This window comes from Narcine bancroftii, chromosome 2 (assembly GCF_036971445.1).
Source record: "Narcine bancroftii isolate sNarBan1 chromosome 2, sNarBan1.hap1, whole genome shotgun sequence".
Taxonomy (NCBI): Eukaryota; Metazoa; Chordata; class Chondrichthyes; order Torpediniformes; family Narcinidae; genus Narcine; species Narcine bancroftii.
The window spans coordinates 173914960-173935058 of NC_091470.1; the positions used below are offsets into that span (position 1 = coordinate 173914960).

General features: G+C 44.7%; 1 protein-coding gene across 7 annotated transcripts in view; it reads right to left on the reverse strand.

The window, feature by feature from the left end:
• hspg2 (heparan sulfate proteoglycan 2) overlaps nt 1-20099 on the reverse strand; it is a 556383-nt gene that overhangs the window by 254408 nt on the left and 281876 nt on the right. For all 7 annotated transcript variants that reach the window (XM_069919165.1, XM_069919159.1, XM_069919161.1 and 4 more), the window contains one exon: nt 360-409. In XM_069919165.1, the coding sequence (XP_069775266.1) occupies nt 360-409 (50 nt within the window). The remainder of the gene's footprint in view (nt 1-359; nt 410-20099) is intronic.

The window sequence follows — 20099 nt, forward strand, 5'->3', positions numbered from 1 at the left end:
TGCAGGGAGAACGAAGCTGACTTGGATCAAGTAAAATCTTAAATGGTGAAGCAGGATTGAAGGGCCAAATGGTCTCTTCTGCTACTTCACATTCTCTTTTGCTGTTTGATCCAATGGAAAGCTGCCAGTCACTTTAAACCTCTGAGCTGAGATACCAGATCAATGGTACCTTCCATGTCTTTTGTAACTATCGACTGTTTTGCTGAATTTTACACTGGAATATCATCTCCTTCCTTTGAGGCTTGTTATGTGGAATCCATCTGGGCCTGAAATTTTATCCTTGGACTTAATTTAATTTCAGCTGTGAGAGCACGAGCAAATACAAGCTGTGAGAAAAATTGCCGGGCTTTGAGACTTACTAGTACAACGCTGTCCAAATACAGGATTCCCAGTATATCCTGGAGCACATCTGTAATAGATAACGCAAATACAGATTAGAACCAGATCTTAAAACAAAATCCAAAATTGGTTGCACACAAAGGATTTTTAGAGCCCACAGTTCAGGGTCAATTCAGGTGGGATTTGAATTTTGATTCTCAAAAGCTTTATCCTTGATCTCCAGTTACAGTGAATACCAAGTTACAATTACAAGAGAGAAACAGACCAAGGGCCTGATTCACCCTTTATGTATGAATAAAATGGCAGTTGAGCAAGATCCATCCTTTGGCTCAATTACTGAAAAAAGGCATCCTGGGAGGTGATATAAAGTTTAATTTCCCGAATTAGACAACAGCTGTGGAAAATTCTACGTCCTTGGACACAAAGAAAGGGTGAACGGGCATCACTAATATCTAATCAAATCTGACGCTATCTATAATAAATTGGCGTGTTATCCCTGTGTCTGCATGGGTTTCCTCCAGGTACTCTGGTTTCCTCCTCCCACCCTCCAAAATGTTGAGGGTCAATTGAGTGTAACTGGGCGGCATAGGCTCGTGAGTCGAAAGGGCCCATTACCGTGCTGTATGTCTAAATGTTAAAAAAAAATGAAGGGTCCCTCCCCAGAATTGTCCTTTGTGGGTTTTGCCAGTGTTACTAATTCTGACTGTGCACAAATTATATCTGTATTGTGAATGTGGCGTGGGGAGGTGGCACTGAGACAGTTTCAGGGAAATAACTGATGGATCACTCAGATGTGGGTCGCAATGGGCTGGGAGTGTTCTCCCCAGTGTAAAGATAAGGATGGGTGGAATGGAGTGATTACGAGAGAATCTGAAAGAATAATTTACCATGCAGGGAGACTACAACCAGGTAATAAGCATTAACGGCACCTGGTATAAGGACCAAGTGGGAAGTTGAGTCACAAGATAGTTAAAAAAAAACTGGGTACTTTTTTAATTGAGACATACTGCACAGTAACAGGCCCTTCTGGCTCACGAGCCAAATTCTTCAATTAACCTACAACACCTGTACATTTTGAAGGGTCGAAGGAAACTGGACCATCTGGTGGAAACTCACGGTGAGAACGCACAAGCTCCTTACAGACAGTGCTGGAATCAAACCTGGTCGCTGGTGCAGTAACTGTGGTACACTGACTGCTATGCTAACTGTTCCAGAAAATGAAAAAAAAACAGAAAAAAATGTGGTGGGGAGAACAGATGACTGGGACTGAATGGAGAGCTCTCTCAAAAAGCAGTCACAGACCCGGGCAACCAAATCGTACCACCATGGCGAGGTGGTGTACTCCACTGTGGTGGGGACTTGGTGTAACTGGGAGAATTTACTCCTCCTGACATTCATGCAGGTTTATGTTTATCCTCTCAATAATTACAGTGACTGCTTCCCTGCAGTGTTTCCAATCTTCCTGACCTGATTTTGGGTTATTATTTAAAATTATAAAAGGGTAAGAAACAATTAGTTACACATTAACTTGCAGATTTTGGAAGGTGCCAAGTTTACGGATTAATTATGATACTCCTTCACTAATCAACCCCCAAAATAACCTAGCAGTGAGTTTTTATAAAAGAAAAAGAAGAGCAGTTATTGGTTTTACAGTGACAGATGGGGAGCAGTTGCTTTATTCAGTCAACAACATTATACATGGAGAACTGGCAGGCAGAAGAGCTGAGCACAGCAGCAGCAAATGTGCACCATCACCAACCAGAGGCAATAGCAGCAAAGGGGCAGATAGATCAAGGCAGCAAATCAGAGGTTCTGACAACAAACACTTTTTAAGGATCTCCCTCAAATTTGGGATCTGACAAAAACAATCACCTGGACGTTCAGCCAAACATCCAAATAACGTTACAAAGGAAACCGTTCGCCCAGCTGGGGCCAACAGCCACACTAAGCCTCTGTGGACCACCGCACGCCCCTTCACAAGTCTCCGAGGGCCTGGTTTCTCACCTCAAGCATGGCCAACCTTATCAACGATTCATTATTGGAGGGCTTAACTATCCAGCTCCACAATATTGAGCAAATGGTCAGCCAAGGTGTCACATAAAGGAGAGTGAAGGCTGCATCAAATCCAGGATGCACAAAGTACGAACCATCTTTGGAACGAGCCCGTTATGTGGTGCAGGACGCTTGCCCACAGCACCACATCGTGTTACTCTTTACTAATCTCAGAGCCCCTTTTCTCATGATAATATTTTGTGGGATGTCCTGTGCGCTGCTGCACATCTGCAGGTCAGCACCTAGAGAACATCGCCAAATGGATAAAATTCCCCCACTCTATAAATTCAACTTGTTGCAAGGAATATATTCCATGCCTAATTTGTGCTTCAGATTTGATTGGACGTCTCGGTTACGATGGATTAGAGTGTTGTAATGAAAAATAGCTTTGCTGCAGAGTGAAAATGTTGTGCACGAGTTCTGTGCGGGGCACCACGTGGTCATCACTTGTGGGCATGATGACATTTCCTCAACCATGTGTTTGGCTTAGTGGCAGCACTGAAGATTGGAAGGCCATGGGTTCGAGCATCCCTTCAATGTTTCACCAAGGCTAGCAATTCAATGCAGGGCAGAGGGAGATCTGACAAAAGAAGATCAGCAGATCTTCTCAGACAACACTCGTCTCTCATCAGTCGTTCTTTGAGACACATGCCATCATTCCAACTAGTTCGACAATCATTTGAGCAAACGTGCTTGCCCATGTAATAGTAACTTCAGAGGCAAATCAGTAATTGTCAGGCACTTTACCATCTCCTAAAAGTGTGAAGACTGCTTTTAAATTTCACACTTAATTCTCGGGTATTATTCAAAGAACCTGGTACTGGGCTCATTCAGGTAACAAGTGTGCAAAGCCATGGAACAAGTTTGCAGCATATCTGTGAACAAAGTGTGCTGCCCACATCACTAAAATACTAACTCTATGTGTCTCTAACAGAGCACAAGGCTGGCTGATAACACCTTTGCACCTTGTTCCATTCAATCTGTTCACCAGGACCTCTGTGAAGAGCTTCCTAGTGACAGTAAGATGGCAATAATACAAGGATGTCCGAAGCTGTGTGATCAGCCGAAATGCAACTTTTCTTCTTGCCCGATGTCTCAGCTAACCTGAATAATTTGCAAATAAAAGCACATTCAAACAAACAGCAGATATTGGACCTGTTGTTGGACTGTAACAAGGAATAAAGGGGAGACAAAAGAAAGCTATACTAAAGGAATCTATATGAAGTGACATGCACAATCTTACAGACTTTATGTGACTACTATTTGAACCGAAGATGAAGATTCACACATTAATACGTGCATGCACATGTTCATACATATAGAACCTCATTAAGAAATAAAGCCACCTGCACCCAAAGGTAAGGGGGATAGCTTGAAGTCCAACTAACCCAGCAAAGCGACCCTTCCCAGGAGCATGGAAAGGACGGTGGAAGCAGAACTACAAGTGCAAGAGCTGCCCTGCATATCACCCTGACTCTTACCTTGAAGTGGCTTACCCTCAGCATCTGTGTGGCCAGCCAGAACAATTCTTGCACCAGACCACAGGTCTGAATCTATGAACACTTTACTGCATTAATTGTGGTAAACACCCTAGATCTTAAATGAGGTAAAAATATGAGAAGCACACATGCTACACTTATCAACGCACGTCTGTAAACCCTGTTTTGTACCTCTTGCAAAGATAACACAGTAAAACCCCTGGAATCCAGGACATACGGCGATTGGTAGATGCCGGATAAGTGGATTTTACAGTTGCTTGAGATTGTGTGATTGGCGAAAACAATCACCTGGACGTGCAGCAGAACATTCAAATAATGAATCAAAGGAAATCGTTCGCCCAGATGGGGCCAACACCCCTTCCACAAGCCACTCTAAGCCTCTGTGGACCACCTCACTAACAGTGAGGTGCGCCAATTTTGAAACTTCTATACTTTGTACCTATTTATTTTCTATGATTTCTTTTTGCCAGTTGATTTCCGGATAACAGGGGTTTTACTGTAATCTGGATGCTACACGGCCGAGTAAACAGGACATTGATCAGGAGCGGCTTCTCCTTCTGATGATCACTTACATCCATCCCACTAATTGGACTATCACATCAGTAAAACGTACCACTTTTAAGGAAATGGTCAGTTAAGAAGATCTGAGCTCACTGTCCGAAGCATTTTAAAGCTTTTGCTGACAGTAACCAGCAAAGATGCATTGACTTAGAGGCAATATCTGTGAATGTGAGATGTAGGTTTAAAGCTTGGAAGCTTCCCAATTCAGGATTTACATGGTCCAATACAAATCGATGGTGGGGGTGAAACCAAAAGTCACCAGCCGTGGCTGACTGACCCGCTGCTCTAAGCACTCTGCCTCGATGGTGCGGGGAATGTCAATCCTGCCCAGATGCTCGCGGATTGGCCGTGGTGTGGCCAATGAGATGGCAGGGTATGGGTCCATGGATTGCTCTAGCCGCAAGTTTTGTTCACCTGCGTCTAGAGCCATGTGTGCGCACAAAACAAGCCATTTAACATTTTGTACTGAGGAGACTTGTTCTTCAACACAACCTGCCCTTCCATTTCACTGACCCATTCTGACAGCATTAACTTCTGAAATGGAGTGAGAATGATTTGCAATGTCCTACAGAGATTTTTACTTGTGTTCGTCAGTTCCCAATATGGAGAACATGTTGAATGGCCTGAGTTCACACTGTGTTTTGAGGCACATTTATGTGAAGAGGTCAGATGTCATGTAAAAATTCCACACTCCATGAACATCGTTCAATCATCTGGGAGCTTCCTAGATACCAAAGAATAAAATGTACTCTACTGCACAATTCCCAGCAATCATTCCCGTAGTTAATGCTGTCAGTTCTGAAGGGTCAAATTAAAATAAAATTAAAAACGACAACCTGCTTCAATTTATAACCAGTCTACTCCCATATTTCATGCTTATCTGTACATGTCTGGCTTTCATTGATCCACTGGGATTATTATATTGTCACCCTGTAACCTCTCTGATGCAAGGCCCAGTGATGTTGCTTGCACGCCTTTAGAGACTGATTATTTGCCATCTTCCTGATCCAATATCCGAGACATATTAGCTCATCAACAACTCCAGCAGCCAGGACTCTTCCTTGACCTGACCACCGGCACTGTCAGTGTCGGTTTCCCTGTCTGCTCCAGTTTCCTGCCAAATCTCAAAGATGTTTGTGTTGGTGGATTAACAAGTCTGCAGCTGAGTTGGAGAACCTGGGGGTAGGAGTTGATGGAAATGTACAGTAAGTAGAATTTCTGCCTGGCCCACAGGAAAAAGAATCTCAGGGTTGTATCTGATGTCATGCAGGTGTAAAAGGGTGCTGATGGCCAAAGACCCATTTCCAAGTTACACAACTCAACGGAACATGTTTATCCCTGAATGTTGTAAAATATCATTGTAAATAAGCAGAATAAAATTGAACCATTCAGCAAAAAAGAATTTTAGATTTGCATGTCTGAAACAAACGGGTGTGTGAAATGTTTGGGAGTATCAGGTGACCCTTCTCCAAGCTCCATATCGGTCTCATTTCTCTTGTGGCCTGGTCTCGATGTCTTCTATGGGAGAGACTGTAGGATCGCTCAGATCCGTCACTGACCAGATTATCCTGGGAGAAAGTAAACTGAGCCCATTCTTCTTCATACACCAATTCCAAAGCTCCGGTATTCTCACAGAAAAGGTGCAGAGTATTGGGCATCTGGAGCAGGACACCCAAACTCTGGCCATCTGGATCGCGGAGAGGAGGCCAAGCTACCTTCATGCTGTTTCAGAAAAGGGCAATTCGGAACATCAGTCAGAAGCACTGAACAGTGTGGCATGTCTGCGCTGACCATGATGCCAGATTAAACTCAACGTCTGCTACCTGCACATAATCCATGTCAATCTGAATACCTCATACACACCCCTATTGTAGCTGCCATTGGTGCCCGTGGCAGCTCATTCAAGGCAACCCTCTCTCTCTCTTTGAAATACTTGCCGACCTATCTCCCAAAAAATCTTCCCACCCATCTCCCAAAACTCCTTCCCACCCACCTTAAACACATGTCCTCTAATATTTGACATTTTGAGATTCTGTTCTAATTTTATAAATTTTATCAGGTAATCCTCCTCCCCCTTCAACGGACCATAGAAAAAACAACTCAGGTTTGTCCAACCTCTCCTAATAACACGTACCCCCTACTCCAGGCAATTTCTTGGTAATTTTCTCCTGTACCAGTCCCAAAGTCATCACATCCTTCCCATAATGGGGTGATCAGAATTGCACACTTTTATATAACTGTAACACAGATCCTGTCTTCCTTATTCTCAAACTCTGCTTCCGAAAGCAAACATACCATTTCCTTCTTACCACCCTATCCACTTGCATCAAGGAGCTATGGACTTGGACCCCCCAGTTTCATTGGTACATCTGTACTGTTAAGGATCTACTATTAACAGTATACCTTCTCCTGGACCCTGACCTCCCAAAGTGCAACACCACGTTTATTGGGATTAAAATCCAACTGCCATTTCTCTGCCCATATCTGTAACATCTATACTGTCCACAACTCCACCAATCTTTGTGTCATCTGCTCATTTACAAACCCACCCATTTATTTTTTTCATCTAAGTCATTTTACATATTACACACAATAGTGATCCCAGCGCTGAACACTACTGGACACAGTCCTCCAGCCAGAATAACGCCCTTCCACCATTATCCACTGTCTTCTATGTCAGAACTAAAACTATCAATTCACCTTGGATCCCAAGCATCTGTACCTTCTGGGACAGCCTATCATGGGGACCCTTGTCAAATGTCTTCCTGTAGACAACATCCACTGTCCTACCTTCACCAACTGCTTTTGTCATCACAGGGATGTGATGTTAAGGCTCGACAAGACTCCAATGAGACCCCTCTTGGAGTATTGTGGAAATGTTTTGGGCTCCTCATTGAAGAAAGGCTGTGCTGACTTTGGAGAGGATTTAAAGGAGGTCCATAAGGATGATTCCAGGAATGGAAGGTTCATCTTACAAGGAGTGTTTGACTGCTCTTGGCCTGTATGCTGTGGAATTTAAGAGAATTGAGGAGGACCTCATTGAAACATTTTGAATGTTGAAAAGTATGGACAGAGTAGATGTATAAAAGTGGTTTCCATGGTAGCAGAGTCTAGGAAAAGTGGGCACAACTTCAAGACTGAATGGCATCCACTTAAAACAGAGATGTGTAGCAATTTCTTCAGCCAGAGGGTGGTGGTAAATCTGTGGAATTTGTTGCCACAGGTGGTTGTGGAAGCCGGTTCATTAGGTGTATTAAAAGCAGTTTGATAGGCCATCAAAGGCTATGGGAAGAAGGCCAGGCAGTGGGGCTGAGTGTGGAAATGGATCAGCTCATGACTGAATGGGTGGGGGGGGGGGGGGAGAGGGGCAGATTTAATGGGCTGAATAGCTTATTTCTGCTCCTTATATTTATGGTCTTAAAATTCTTAAATGAGGGTAATAGGGTGATTAACATGAGCAATGGGATAGAAGCTACTCAGTGGACCATGACCAGGAACTTTGTGTGTAGCCTTACACTAGGTGGAGGTGAGAGTTTGAACATTCCTGATAAATCTGGTGATTTCACTAAGCTCCACTCTCAACTTCGAGCAGACCTACATGGGAGCATTTAAAGGCATTGCTCCGGCGGAGGATCAAGTCCCTGAAGCAGCCTACCATTCAATGAAGAGCAGTGCAAGCAATGTGGAAGGTAACTCAGCTAACCACAGAGGGGAACCACAGACTGAAACAGTGTGCACGTCCAAATGGTCATGTTTGGCTGCAGGGAAACAAAGAGTGGTCAAGTAATGCAGGTTGTGAAAGTGGCATTTGATTTCATGAGGAATTTTTATTGACATCGAGGGAAAAAGAACATGTCAATGTAAACACAATGGAGGAATACTTCAACAGTAGTCACGAATTCAACATGATCTCAATTCCTTTCTTAAGCTTTGCAATATTTGTCCAGAAGGAACAATACCTGAAAAGAAACTGTAATATAAAGCACCAAAGATCGAGTTTAAATTGGCTTCTGTCTTTGAACAGACAGGAGTGGACAATCTGTGCTACTCGCTCAGCTGGGTGGTGGAAGGCATGAATTCACTCATGTAACCTCTGCATTCTTCAGTCAATGCTGATCGACATTAACAGGAGGAACATAGTGGTCCAAAATCAGCCAGTAATTCACATTTCATTTGAATGAGAAAAATGCATTTCAAATCTCTTTGTGACATCCTTCAGCTATTGGCTTTGACTGATGCCTACTGAGAGATCACGTCACACTGCTGCCTTTCGTTCAGTTGGACAAAACTTCCTCCAGTTACTCTGCACTTGTGCTCACAAGGACCCCTGACAGAGGATTCCATACACCTTGAAAGTACATGCGATTGAATTGTGCTGGTGGGTTGATCTGCTTTTGTTACTGTCCTACTTGGAATGCAATTTTTTTTTTAAGACTTGTATTCTCGTGAGGCCTGCGATTACAAGTTGATTTAGAGAGCCTGCAAATGCTGGAAAATGGAACAAGACACAAGTTGGTGGAGGAACTCAGTGTCAGACAGCATCTGTTGGCTGACTAACCCTGCATCAGACACCGAGGTTGAAGTAAAAACACACTGCTGGAGAAATTCAGCAGGTTAAACAGTATCCTTTACAGAGCAAAGATAAAGAAACACAGCTAACATTTTGGCTTGAGCCCCTCATCAATGGCACCTTGATGAAGGTGCAGCAGACTTCAGCAGGGATTTTATCTGGAGGCTGCACCAGGCGATTGGAGTCAGGTGACTCAGGCAGTTGGATTTGAAAAACTCAAATTAGCAGGAAGCTGATTGGACAATAGGGGATGTGTGTTTCTTGTGACATAGGGTTGTGTTAATCCATTTCAACAGTCTGGAGACAGAACTATTGACTGTAGATGTAGCAGTGATTAGGAAATTCACATCTAACTAGTTTTTCTACAAAGGGCTCAAGCCTGAAACATTGGTTTAGTTTCTTTAACTTTGTTCTATAAAGTACACTGTTTGACCTGCTGAGTTTCTCCAGAATTGTTTTAAACCCTGCATCAGGGTTACGGGAGAGGGCCAATAGCAAAGCGCGATGGGAAAGGGTAATGATGATTGGATGCAGGCGATGGGGAGGGGAGGGGAGAAATAGCAGTAGAGGCTGGGAGGTGATGAGGGAAGATAACGAAGGGGTGCAGATGATGGAATTGGTGAGAAAGAATGAGGGGAACCAGATTAGTAATAACCTGAGTCTCAACGCTGACAAGACGAAGGAGATGATCGTAGACTTCGGGAGGACCAGGAACGACTATCCTCCACATCTGCAGTAGAGACAATGGAGAGCACCAAGTTCCTTGGAGTTCACTTAACTAGTGACCTATTGTAGACACATCTTCTCACTTGTCCGGAAGGCGCAACAGCGACTGCACTTCCTGAGAAGACTGAAGCGGGTAAGGTTACTGGCCACCATCATGTCAACCTTCTACAGGAGCTCTATCAAATACATCCGGGCTGGCTGCATCACAATGTGGTACAGTTGCTGCAGAGAAATGGATCGGAGGTCAATCACAGGATCATAAGAGCGGCAGAGAGGATTATACCATTGACGTGATCTACTGGGATCGATGTGTGAACAAAATCATTGAGGACCCCTTCCACTCTGCATACAGTGTATTTTTCAGCTGCTCCTATCGGGAAGAGATACAGGAGTATCAAAGACAGCACCCCCAGACTGAGGAACAGCTTCTTCCCACGGGCAGTGAGAATGCTGATCGACCAAAGGAGCTGCTCACACTCACCCTCTGAGACTGTTATATAGACGAAACAATATTTATTTGTATATATGAATACTTGTATGCATTATGTATTATTTGTCTGCATTTGTGTTATGTCTGATTGTGCGCCTGCATGTTTTACACTGAGAACTGGGCAACACTATTTTGTCAAGTTGTACTTGTCCAATTGGATGACAGTAAACTTGTTGACAATAGATTTGATTAGAAGGATGATGGGAACTGTGGAGGGGGAGGGAATTTCAAGAACTAGTGGGAAAGATAAGAAATCCAGAGGGTTGAGTCTGTGAGTTAGATGAGCGCAGATGAGGAAGAGGCAAGTTACTGGATAATGGGGATGGGGTGGTGGGGGGGGGGGGGGAGTTGGAGGTTGTGAGAAGATTTTGGTGGACCAGAAGGAGAAAGGAGGAAGGTTTGAAATGGGAAAATTCTGAAAATGCCACGTTTCTGACTATTCAGGCAGAATCTGAGATGCTGTTCCTTCTGTTTGCACTTGGACCTAACCTGACAGTTGTCTACTGAATTGGTAAAATTATGATCAGATGCTCTTCCCTATCTCTCTGCAAACACTGATTCTGACAAAGCTTCAACCAAACATAACACGGGCGAATAAAAGTCAGAAATGGTTCTTGATAGATAACAAGGTCGAAGAACTAAGAGCCGCAAAGAGAAAAGATCCTCACAGCAAGGCTCAGCGACATTCAATCCACAACAAAAGCAGCTACCATACCAGCATTGTTTTTTTTTAAATTGGACATACATCAGGTATTTGAGCCCACGAGCCCGTGCTGGCCAAATGCATAAATCAACCTACGACCCCTGTACGTTTTTTTGAAGGGTGGGAGGTAACCGGAGCACTCGGAGGATACCAATGAAAACATGGGGGAATAACATACAAACTTCTTACAGACAGCTCCAGTCACCATATGTAAAAGATGTCTGGGACTGTCCATCCACTGAAAGTAGAATGAATCAATTGGCCTTCAGGTAATTAACTGATGGAAGGAGTGAAACAACATCCCCTGCACGTCCTGTTCATTCCTCATTTAGCTCCAGGTTCACTGGATCTAAGTTCCTTCATATTCTTGACCTTGTTATGATACCAGGAGCTGAAGGGCAGAAGGTGGATTGAAGGACAATCTGCCAACAAGAGAGTGTTTGATTCATTATGATTGTAATAACTGAGGTTCCTTGGGACACTTTCAGTGACTGGAGTGAGATGGTGGCCAAAGGGAAGCACATTAGGCAACCTCCACAACCTTAATTATAAGACCTTGTCACAAGATAGTAGGCCAATTGGCCCTCCTCCCGTAACCCATTATGCCCTGACTGATCAAATACCTGTCAATCTCTGCCTTAAATACCCCCAACAACCTCACTTCCACTGCCACCTGTGGCAAAAAGTTCCACAGACTCACGACCCTCTGAAATTTTTCTGAATCTCTATTGTAAATTGATGTTCTTTTATCCTGAAGTTGTGCCCTCTTGTCTTAGACATAGACATACAGCATGGTAATGGGCCCTTCCGGCCCACGAATCCATGCTGCCCAATTTACACCCAATTAACCTATACCCCCTGGTACGGGTAGGCTGGGCTTGTTAGCCTTGGTTGGCAGCCAGCCTCAGAGAAGGAAAACTCTGATTGCAAACCTGGGCAGAAAAAGCTCATTAGCCTTGTCAGGCCATCCATCTGGGAGAAGGACACTCCAATCTAACGCCTATGACCCGAGGAGCTGGCTGTCACCGTCCCAGCGCGCTAGACCATGGCAGATAAAGCCTGGGTGTAAACGGTGGGGCCAGTACTGCACACACTACATGCCACCTAAAAAATCCACTGTGCAGGCTTGAAGGACATGCCTATGTCCACAATCCTTCCTGAATCTTTGTTCGTGAAGCCAAGCCATAATAAATGACAGTGCCAGTGATTCAGGATCCAATCTGGCGCTGTCTGTAAGGAGTATGTCAGTTGTCCCTGTGTTTGCCTGGACTTTCCAGGGTGCTTCACTTACCTCCCACCCTCCAAAACATACAGGGTTGGTAGGTTAAATGGGTGTAATTGGACAGCACAGTTTCTTTGGCTGGAATCAACTTCTATAATGCTGTAAATAAATATTTTGGAATATATTTGATGTAAGTCAGATCCCATGCAAAACGACTTTCCATCTAGCCTGCGATGCAGAACCTTATCAAAGGCCTTCTGAAGTCCGCATAGACAACATCTACCTCCCTCCTCTGCTCAATCCTCTTGGCTTCTAAGAACTTTCTGGCAGAGGGTGGTAATCACTGTAATTCCTGATTGTGGGGCTTGCGCATGCTTGATCACTTGAGGTGTTTAAAGAGGAGGTGGATAATTTTTAACAGGCTGGAAAATTGAGCAATATGGCTTGATGGCGGGGGGGGGGGGTTGGGGGTTGAGGCATCAGGCAGATAAGCCATAATTATACTTAATGGAGGGTCAGGCTCAAGGGGACTGGAGACCTATTCCACCTTAGCAGCTTCTTGAGCTTTTTGCGTTAGGTACAACTCTGATCTTATGTGAGATATAAAGATCTTCCCCCAAAATGATTCAAGGTGTGGACATAGGGAAAATGTTGCAAGCAAACTTTCTTATTGTGGCTAATAATAAGGAGAGATGGCTGAAATAGTGTTCTTCCATACAAGAAAAGGGGCAAGCCCAATGAAATTCATGAAGAGAGACATTGTTTTTTGAAGAAGTAGACGTGAAGAATTAACGTTAATGGCCATTTATCACAAATCCAAAGATAAATCTATTGTGTGTTGATTAGAATCATTCTCACATGGACTGGAAGGGCCTGTTACCTTGCCGAGTCTCTAAAATTTAAAATAATACATTTAAACAAGATTTTAATTACTTTTAAATATCTTGTTGTGAAGTTAATTTTTTTTTAATTTAAATTTAATTTTTTTTGTTGAATAGAAAATTAAATTTAGTCCGGTTACACCCAATTAAACTACAACGCTGGTACATTTTGGACGGTACAGGAGCACCCGGAGGAAATCCATGCAGACGTGGGGAGAACATACAAGCTCCATACAGGGAGCCCGGGATTCGAACCACAGTTGCTGGTGCTGTAACAGCGTTGTGCTAACCCTATGCAAACTGTGCTGCCCTTGTTAGGCCTTAGTTGTTAGGTCTGATACCCTGCTGGTATTCTTTCACAAATAAGTTGCCAGTTTCAAAAGGGATGGATGTAAATTTAGCGCGAAATTGTGAAGATTACACTGATCATGGGAGATTGGATGATGAATGAGAAGACTCAGCAGGCCAGACAGAGTCACTCTTCAGACAAAACCAGAGAGTGGTTTGAACGTGGATCGCTCTGGCTGAGAACATGTTGGATGCAGAGACTCTCACAACATTTAAGATGTATCTGGATGAGAACTTAAATAGCAAAGGCATAGAATTCTACAGAGAAAATATTGGTAAATCAGGGAATAGGCTTAAGAATGTGAAACCACAAGCTAAGAGTTTCTTCCCAGCAGACATCAGGCTCTTGAATGAACCCCATAACTGAACTAAACCACGCTGCCCTTGCTTAATTGTTCTTCCTTTTCAAATTGTGCTGTAATAACAAGGGGTATTTTTTAAACAGGGGTTCTGCAGTCCTGCAGAGAAAGTTGCTGTGTGGGAGATAAAAATGCACAATGTTGGAGAAACTCAGCTGGTCAAACAGTCTCCTTTACACAACAAAGGTAAAAATATATAACCGATGTTTCGGGCGAGCCCTTCGTCAACTTATGGAAGAATGTTGGCAGGTGTCTGAACAAAATTGTGGGGGGAGGAGGTCAAAGGCAGGAGAAGGGAGGTAGGGGATAGCAGTGATCAGGGGGAGGAGGGATGGATAGGTGAGTGGAGTGGGAAGGAAGGGAGGAGAACTGGAAAAACTGAAAGGGGGAGGGAAAAGGGGTAGGAGGGGTGGAGAGGAGAGCAGGTTAGCATAAACCAGAAAAGTCAGTGTTAATGCCGTCTGGCTGGAGAGTTTCCAGATAGAAAATCAAGTGCTGTTCTTCCAAATTGCGGGTGGCCTGGGTGGGATAGTACATAAGGCCATCGACAAATGTTTGAGTGTGGAGCGTGACTCAAAGTTGAAATGGTTGGCTACTGGGAGGTCTCTGTTACTGTAGCGGATGGAGTCATTGTAGCTCAGCGAAGCGATCTCCCAATCTGCGATGGATCTCTCCAACGTCGAGAAGGCTACACAGGGAGCATTGTATGCAGTAAATCAGTCCTGCGGATACACAGGTGAATTGTTGCTTCACTTGAAAGGCTTGTTTGGGATCCAGACCATGGTGAGAGAGGAGGTGTGAGTGCAAGTGTTGGACCTCCAGTGGGTATAGGTTCTGGGGGCAAATTGTTGGGGAGGGACGAGTGCACAGGGGAATCATAGAGGGAGCGGTTCCTGCAGAAGGCCGAGAGGGGAGGAAAAGGGAGTGTGTCTGGTGGTGGGGACCTGTTGTAAGTACTGCAAATTTCAGAGGATAATGGAGGTAGAAGGGGCCAGGGCAGATGAGCGGGAAATGGAGGAGATGCAGGTGAGGGCTGAGTTGATGGGGTGGAAGGGAACCCACGTTTGTGGAAGGCAGAAGATCTAGACTGATTTTTTAAAATCTGTTCCCAAGATGAGGTCTTCCAGTCCACATTTTTCTGATTCTGATTTTCTGTCTGGGAATTGGAGGAACAGCACCTGATTTTCTGTCTGGGAATTGGAGGAACAGCACCTGATTTTCTGTCTGGGAATTGGAGGAACACCACCTGATTTTCTGTCTGGATCCTCTCCAGCCAAATGGTGTTAACTGACTTTTCTGCTTTCTGCTAAACTGCTCTCCTCTCCCCACCCCCATTTCCAGTCTTTTCATTTCTCCTTCCTCTCTTTCCCCTCCACTCACCCAGCCATCCCTCTACCCCTTCATTGCTGTTGTCCCCTCCCTTCTCCACCTATCACCTCCTGTCTTTGCCCCCCTCCCCTCTACACTTTTGTTTAGACGCCTGCCAACATTCTTCCGCACCTTGATGAAGGGCTCAAGCCCAAAACGTCAATTATGTATTTTTACCTTTGCTACATCAAGGACACTGTTTGACCAGCTGAGTTTCTCCAGGATTGTGCGTTTTCACTTCAACTGCAGTATCTGCAGATTTTTGTTATTTACTGCTGCGTTAGAGATAACCTGCTAGTCCATTCACTGAAGAACCTTTCTCACTGTACCAGGTATTTTGTGAGAAATAACCAGATTAAAACTGGGATTATTATAGAAGGGGATTTGATGGCCAGCGGGGACATAATGGATTGAAGGGTCCATTTCTGTGCTGTCACCTCTATGACTCTAAACTTAGCGAAATGCTGCAACGGTGGCAGTGATTGAGGTTTAAATCTGGCCCTTTCTGGAAGGGGTTTGTATGTTCTCCCCATGTCCGTGTTGGTTTCCTCTGGGGGTGGGGGGGGGGGGGGCGCTCCAGTTTCCTCGCACCATTCAAAACATACCAGAGTTGTGGTGTAATTGGGGCAGCACAGGCTCATGGGCTGGAAGGGCCTGATATTGTACTGCATGACTAAAACATGAAGAGAAATGGAGGGGTGAGGGAAGGGCAGGAACTAATTTGTGATGGGACTGCAGTCAGAAGAGATTAACTGACAGATGGATGATGAAGCAGCGGACAGAAGCCTCAGTGAATAACAAAACATGAGTCCAGAGAAGGATAAACAGGAGGTGGGGGGTGGGGGAGTGGGGGTGAAGTGGGTGCAAAATAAGGATCTGAAATTACCAACTCGGAAATTAAAACAACAAGTGTCCGTCTCGGGTACACTGGTGATCTGATGTTGAGCTAAATATTGAGTCTGGAAGGCTGTGTTCTTTGGAATTAGACAGATTTGGTGGAAAATAAAGCCTGAAAATGGTCCATGTGACTCAGTGTATGTTCAATGCTCCTTCTTCATGGTCTTGATAGCTTGGAATCATCAAATATAGGTTCAGCCTTTCGAATCTGTACCACCACTCAATATGATCATGGAATGCTAGAGTAGCTTTGAAAGGCTGAATTCTTGTACTATATTCGATGATTCTTCCATGGCTGGCCGTCCCCTCATCTCTGTGCTCACCCTCTCAGTCAGAACATGGAGTGGGATCATCACCTTACACCCCCCCCCCCCTTCACTAACTCCCAGAGCGAGGGAGTCATCCCTTCTCATTCCTATTACCTTTAATGACATTCCACTACTACGTGTGTTCAGGGGTATGGCAGGCATGGCATGTGAAGGCGGGGGAACTACTTGAAGGCCCCCCCACTCAGCGCTGCCGCTGCCACCCCGGAAGTATAAGGAACACACCTGTTTCTTCTATTCCCAGTATACTCGTCCTCCTTTCTTGTCCTAGCATTTGCTTTCAACTTGTACAATTCCAAATACAACGTGGCGGCCTCCTTGACAATGTATATTTTGACGCATTGGCCATCCCTGCCATAGGCGCTATTTTGTGTAGATTCACTCCTGCACATGTCGTCCTTCCCCCCTCCCTGTCAGTGCACCAGAGGGACCCCATTTCTTGTTTCACTATTCTGTCTCCACTTGCCCACAGATCCACAGGAGATGTACCATCCCACTCTGCACTGGATTCCTTTCCACCACCAGGGACCCAAACAGCCCTCCCGGAGGAAGTGGAGATTCACTTGTACTCCTTCTCATTCATATTGCTCCCAATATGATCCTTTGATCAATGGAAGAACTGAATGCAGATTGGATGAACACCTTTGCAAGATTGACCCTGGGCTTCCAATTCCTTTACTTCTCCATCCCACTCCCACTTTGGCTTTTTTCATTGTCCCAACGAAGCCCAACGTAAGTCAAGGAACACCTTCCCTCTCGCCCCAACTTGGCCTCTGGGCTTCAATACTGTGTACAATGACATTGGATAACCAGCCTTTCCTGTTTATTTATGAACTGGCCATTTGTTGTCGCTTCGCAGAGATCCTGATCTGACGCAACTTCCAGTGTTATCTTCGCTTTCAGCGACCCAGTGACTGCAGCTCGGCATCTCACAGATCTATTGTTGTTTATTATACATTATTCATTTTGGTCTATTTCACCCACAATTAACCAGTGGCATGAAAGCAATGGTGGCAATGGACAACCCTGGTGCCCACCCTATCAAAAACATCCCCTTTGTCCTCTCCATCCCTCCTCCCCCTCTCAAGCTTTTCAAGTTCTGATGAAACTCTTCACAGGCACCTACTGTGAGAGTTTGGTCATGGCCAGAATTAACTCGTACATGGGCCAACTGCAATTTGCCTACCACTAAAATCGTTCCACAGCAGATGCATTCTCAGTGGCTCTCCACTCAGTTGTGGATCACCTGAACATCAATAATACCAACATCAGACTGCTGTTTGTTGATTACAGCTCAGCTTTCAACAGCATCGGTACTGGTCAGCAAGCTTCAAAACCTGGGCCTCTGCGTCTGGATCCTTGACTTCCTCATCAGAGGACCACAGTCAGTGTGGATCGGTAACAACACCTCCTCCTCACTGACAATCAACACAAGCGCACCCCAAAGATGTGGGTTCTACTCACTTTATGCCCATGATTGTGTGGCCAGGCACAATTCAAACGCCATCTACAAAGTTGTTGGCAAAATCACAGACGACAAAGAGGAGGCGTACAGGAGTGAGATAGATCAGCTGGTTGAGTGGGGTCACAACAACAACATTGCACTTAGTGTTAGTACGACTAAAGAACTGATTGTGAAGTTCAGAAGGGGGATAACCAGGAGAACATGAACCAGTCCTCATCAAGGGGTCAGCAGTGGAAAGGGAAAAGTGATTCAAATTCCTGGGTGTCAACATCTCTGAAGACCTGTCCTGGGGCCATCGTGTCAATACAATCATGAAGAAGGCTCGCTGGTGACTAACTATATTTTTGTAAGGAATTTGAGATTTGGCACGTCACCAAAGACTTATACATCTCCACAGGTGTACCATGGAGAGCATTCTGACTGGATGGATTACTGTCTGGTATAGAGGGGCCAGGGTTTTGTAAATTTGGCCAGCACCATCGTGGGTATTAGTCCACTCCATCAAGGAAATCTACAAGAAGTAGTGTGTCAAGAAAGCAGCCTCTATCATCAAGAGCCCTCGCCACCCAGGTCATGACCTTTTCTCATTGCTACCATCAGGAAGGAAGGAGGGACTGCAGTCTCAATGTGACAAAGACAGCTTCTTCCCCTCCGCCCTCAGATTTCTGAATGGGCCCATGGACACTACCTCACTTTTTGCACTTTTGCATTAATTTTTTTTTAAAATCTTGATTTACGGAGTTATAATTCTTGCCGCAAAACAAAAAATATTTGTGACACATGATCATAAACCTGATTCTGACATGACCTCCAGCATTGTGCACTTTGATCTCAGATTTCCAGCATCTGCAATATTTTGCTCTTGAGCCCAACGTGGAGTGTCAGTGCACTTGGAGAAGTGCCCCATCAGGGCCTCTGCAATTGATCTCACCGTAACCCTGACCACAACGATGTGGTCATTAACCACTGATTCTTTACTTTCTTCCAAAAACCGTAGGCAAAAATGATGAGAGATTTCACATTGAGTTGGCAAACGGCCAGCAAGACAACTGAAGGACTTGGCTGAACTTGGATTAGAATCAAAGGACGTCCTGCTCATTTTTTGAATGTAATAATCAAATTTTTGAATTGGAAATGGACTAATATGTTGAAGTTAATAAATTATTAATCCAGCCGTGTACAGATCTTCCAGAGGAAGAATGTAAAAGGAACACATGCATTGCTCCTGTTGAGGTAGTTACCTGCACCTTAGTTCTGACTGAGATGAGCCACAGTTTACTTTCACAAACCATATACAAAACACCTTCAAAACTTTTGACAGTTAACTTGTACCATGTTTCATACAGACAAGCGCGCGCAAAGGCTCTCAGTTTCTTCTCGGTCACTCTGCACCCCACACTCAGGCAGAAGAGATTCTTCAGCACGCGAGCTGCGAGTTCTATTTCCTGCATTTCTTTCACTGGCGTGCACTCAGGAAGCCCATGCAGAAGCACCTCAGTCTGGGATGATCCGAATGGGTATGGCCAGGCGACCAAGAGTGATATAAAGAGGCACCTCTCTGTCTTTCTTGTTGGTGTTGGAATAATGTTGGTGTCCACCTTTCAGCAACTGCAAGATGTCCAATGCAGACTTTATTTTAGTCTTTCTCTTCCTGCCTCCTGTATTTTTTCTCAGGAGACCGTCATCGGCGCATATTTTACTCTGTGACTCCACGGCTGGCTGTTTTTCAAATCTCTTCTGTGACCGTGCAGGGGCTGGGCTCTCCGTGGTTCCTCCTTTCCTAGAGATCATCTTGCCAGGCTCTGACGTCGGTCGGGGCCTTTTGCCAGCAAGTTCAAGCTGCGCTGGTTCAGGGGACAACGTGGTCATATCAAATCTAAAGAGTGTCTTTCTTTTCCTGTTCATTGACTTAGTACCTGACGATGGATGATTGATCCTTTGCTTTTGATTACCCGTTGCGATGGGGGACTTCACACCAGTAGGAACCGGTTCAGCTGTTTTACTGCCACGTTTTGTTTTATCTTTTCGCTGTACTGTAAACTTTTTACCATGTTTTACTTTCACCTTGGATTGCCCAGATGAACCTTTGCCAGCTTTGGATTTACCTGTGGACTCTGCACGTGTTTTATAATTGGAATTTGTCACACCTTTAGCCCTGGGTGGGACCTCTGCACGATTTCCAGTATTTACATCCCTGATGTTCACCTTCTGCCTCGATACCCACGGATTGGATTTCTCCAGCACAGCTGTGGGAGATGGTTCAGTGCTCACCACATTTGGGGTCGCCGTGAAG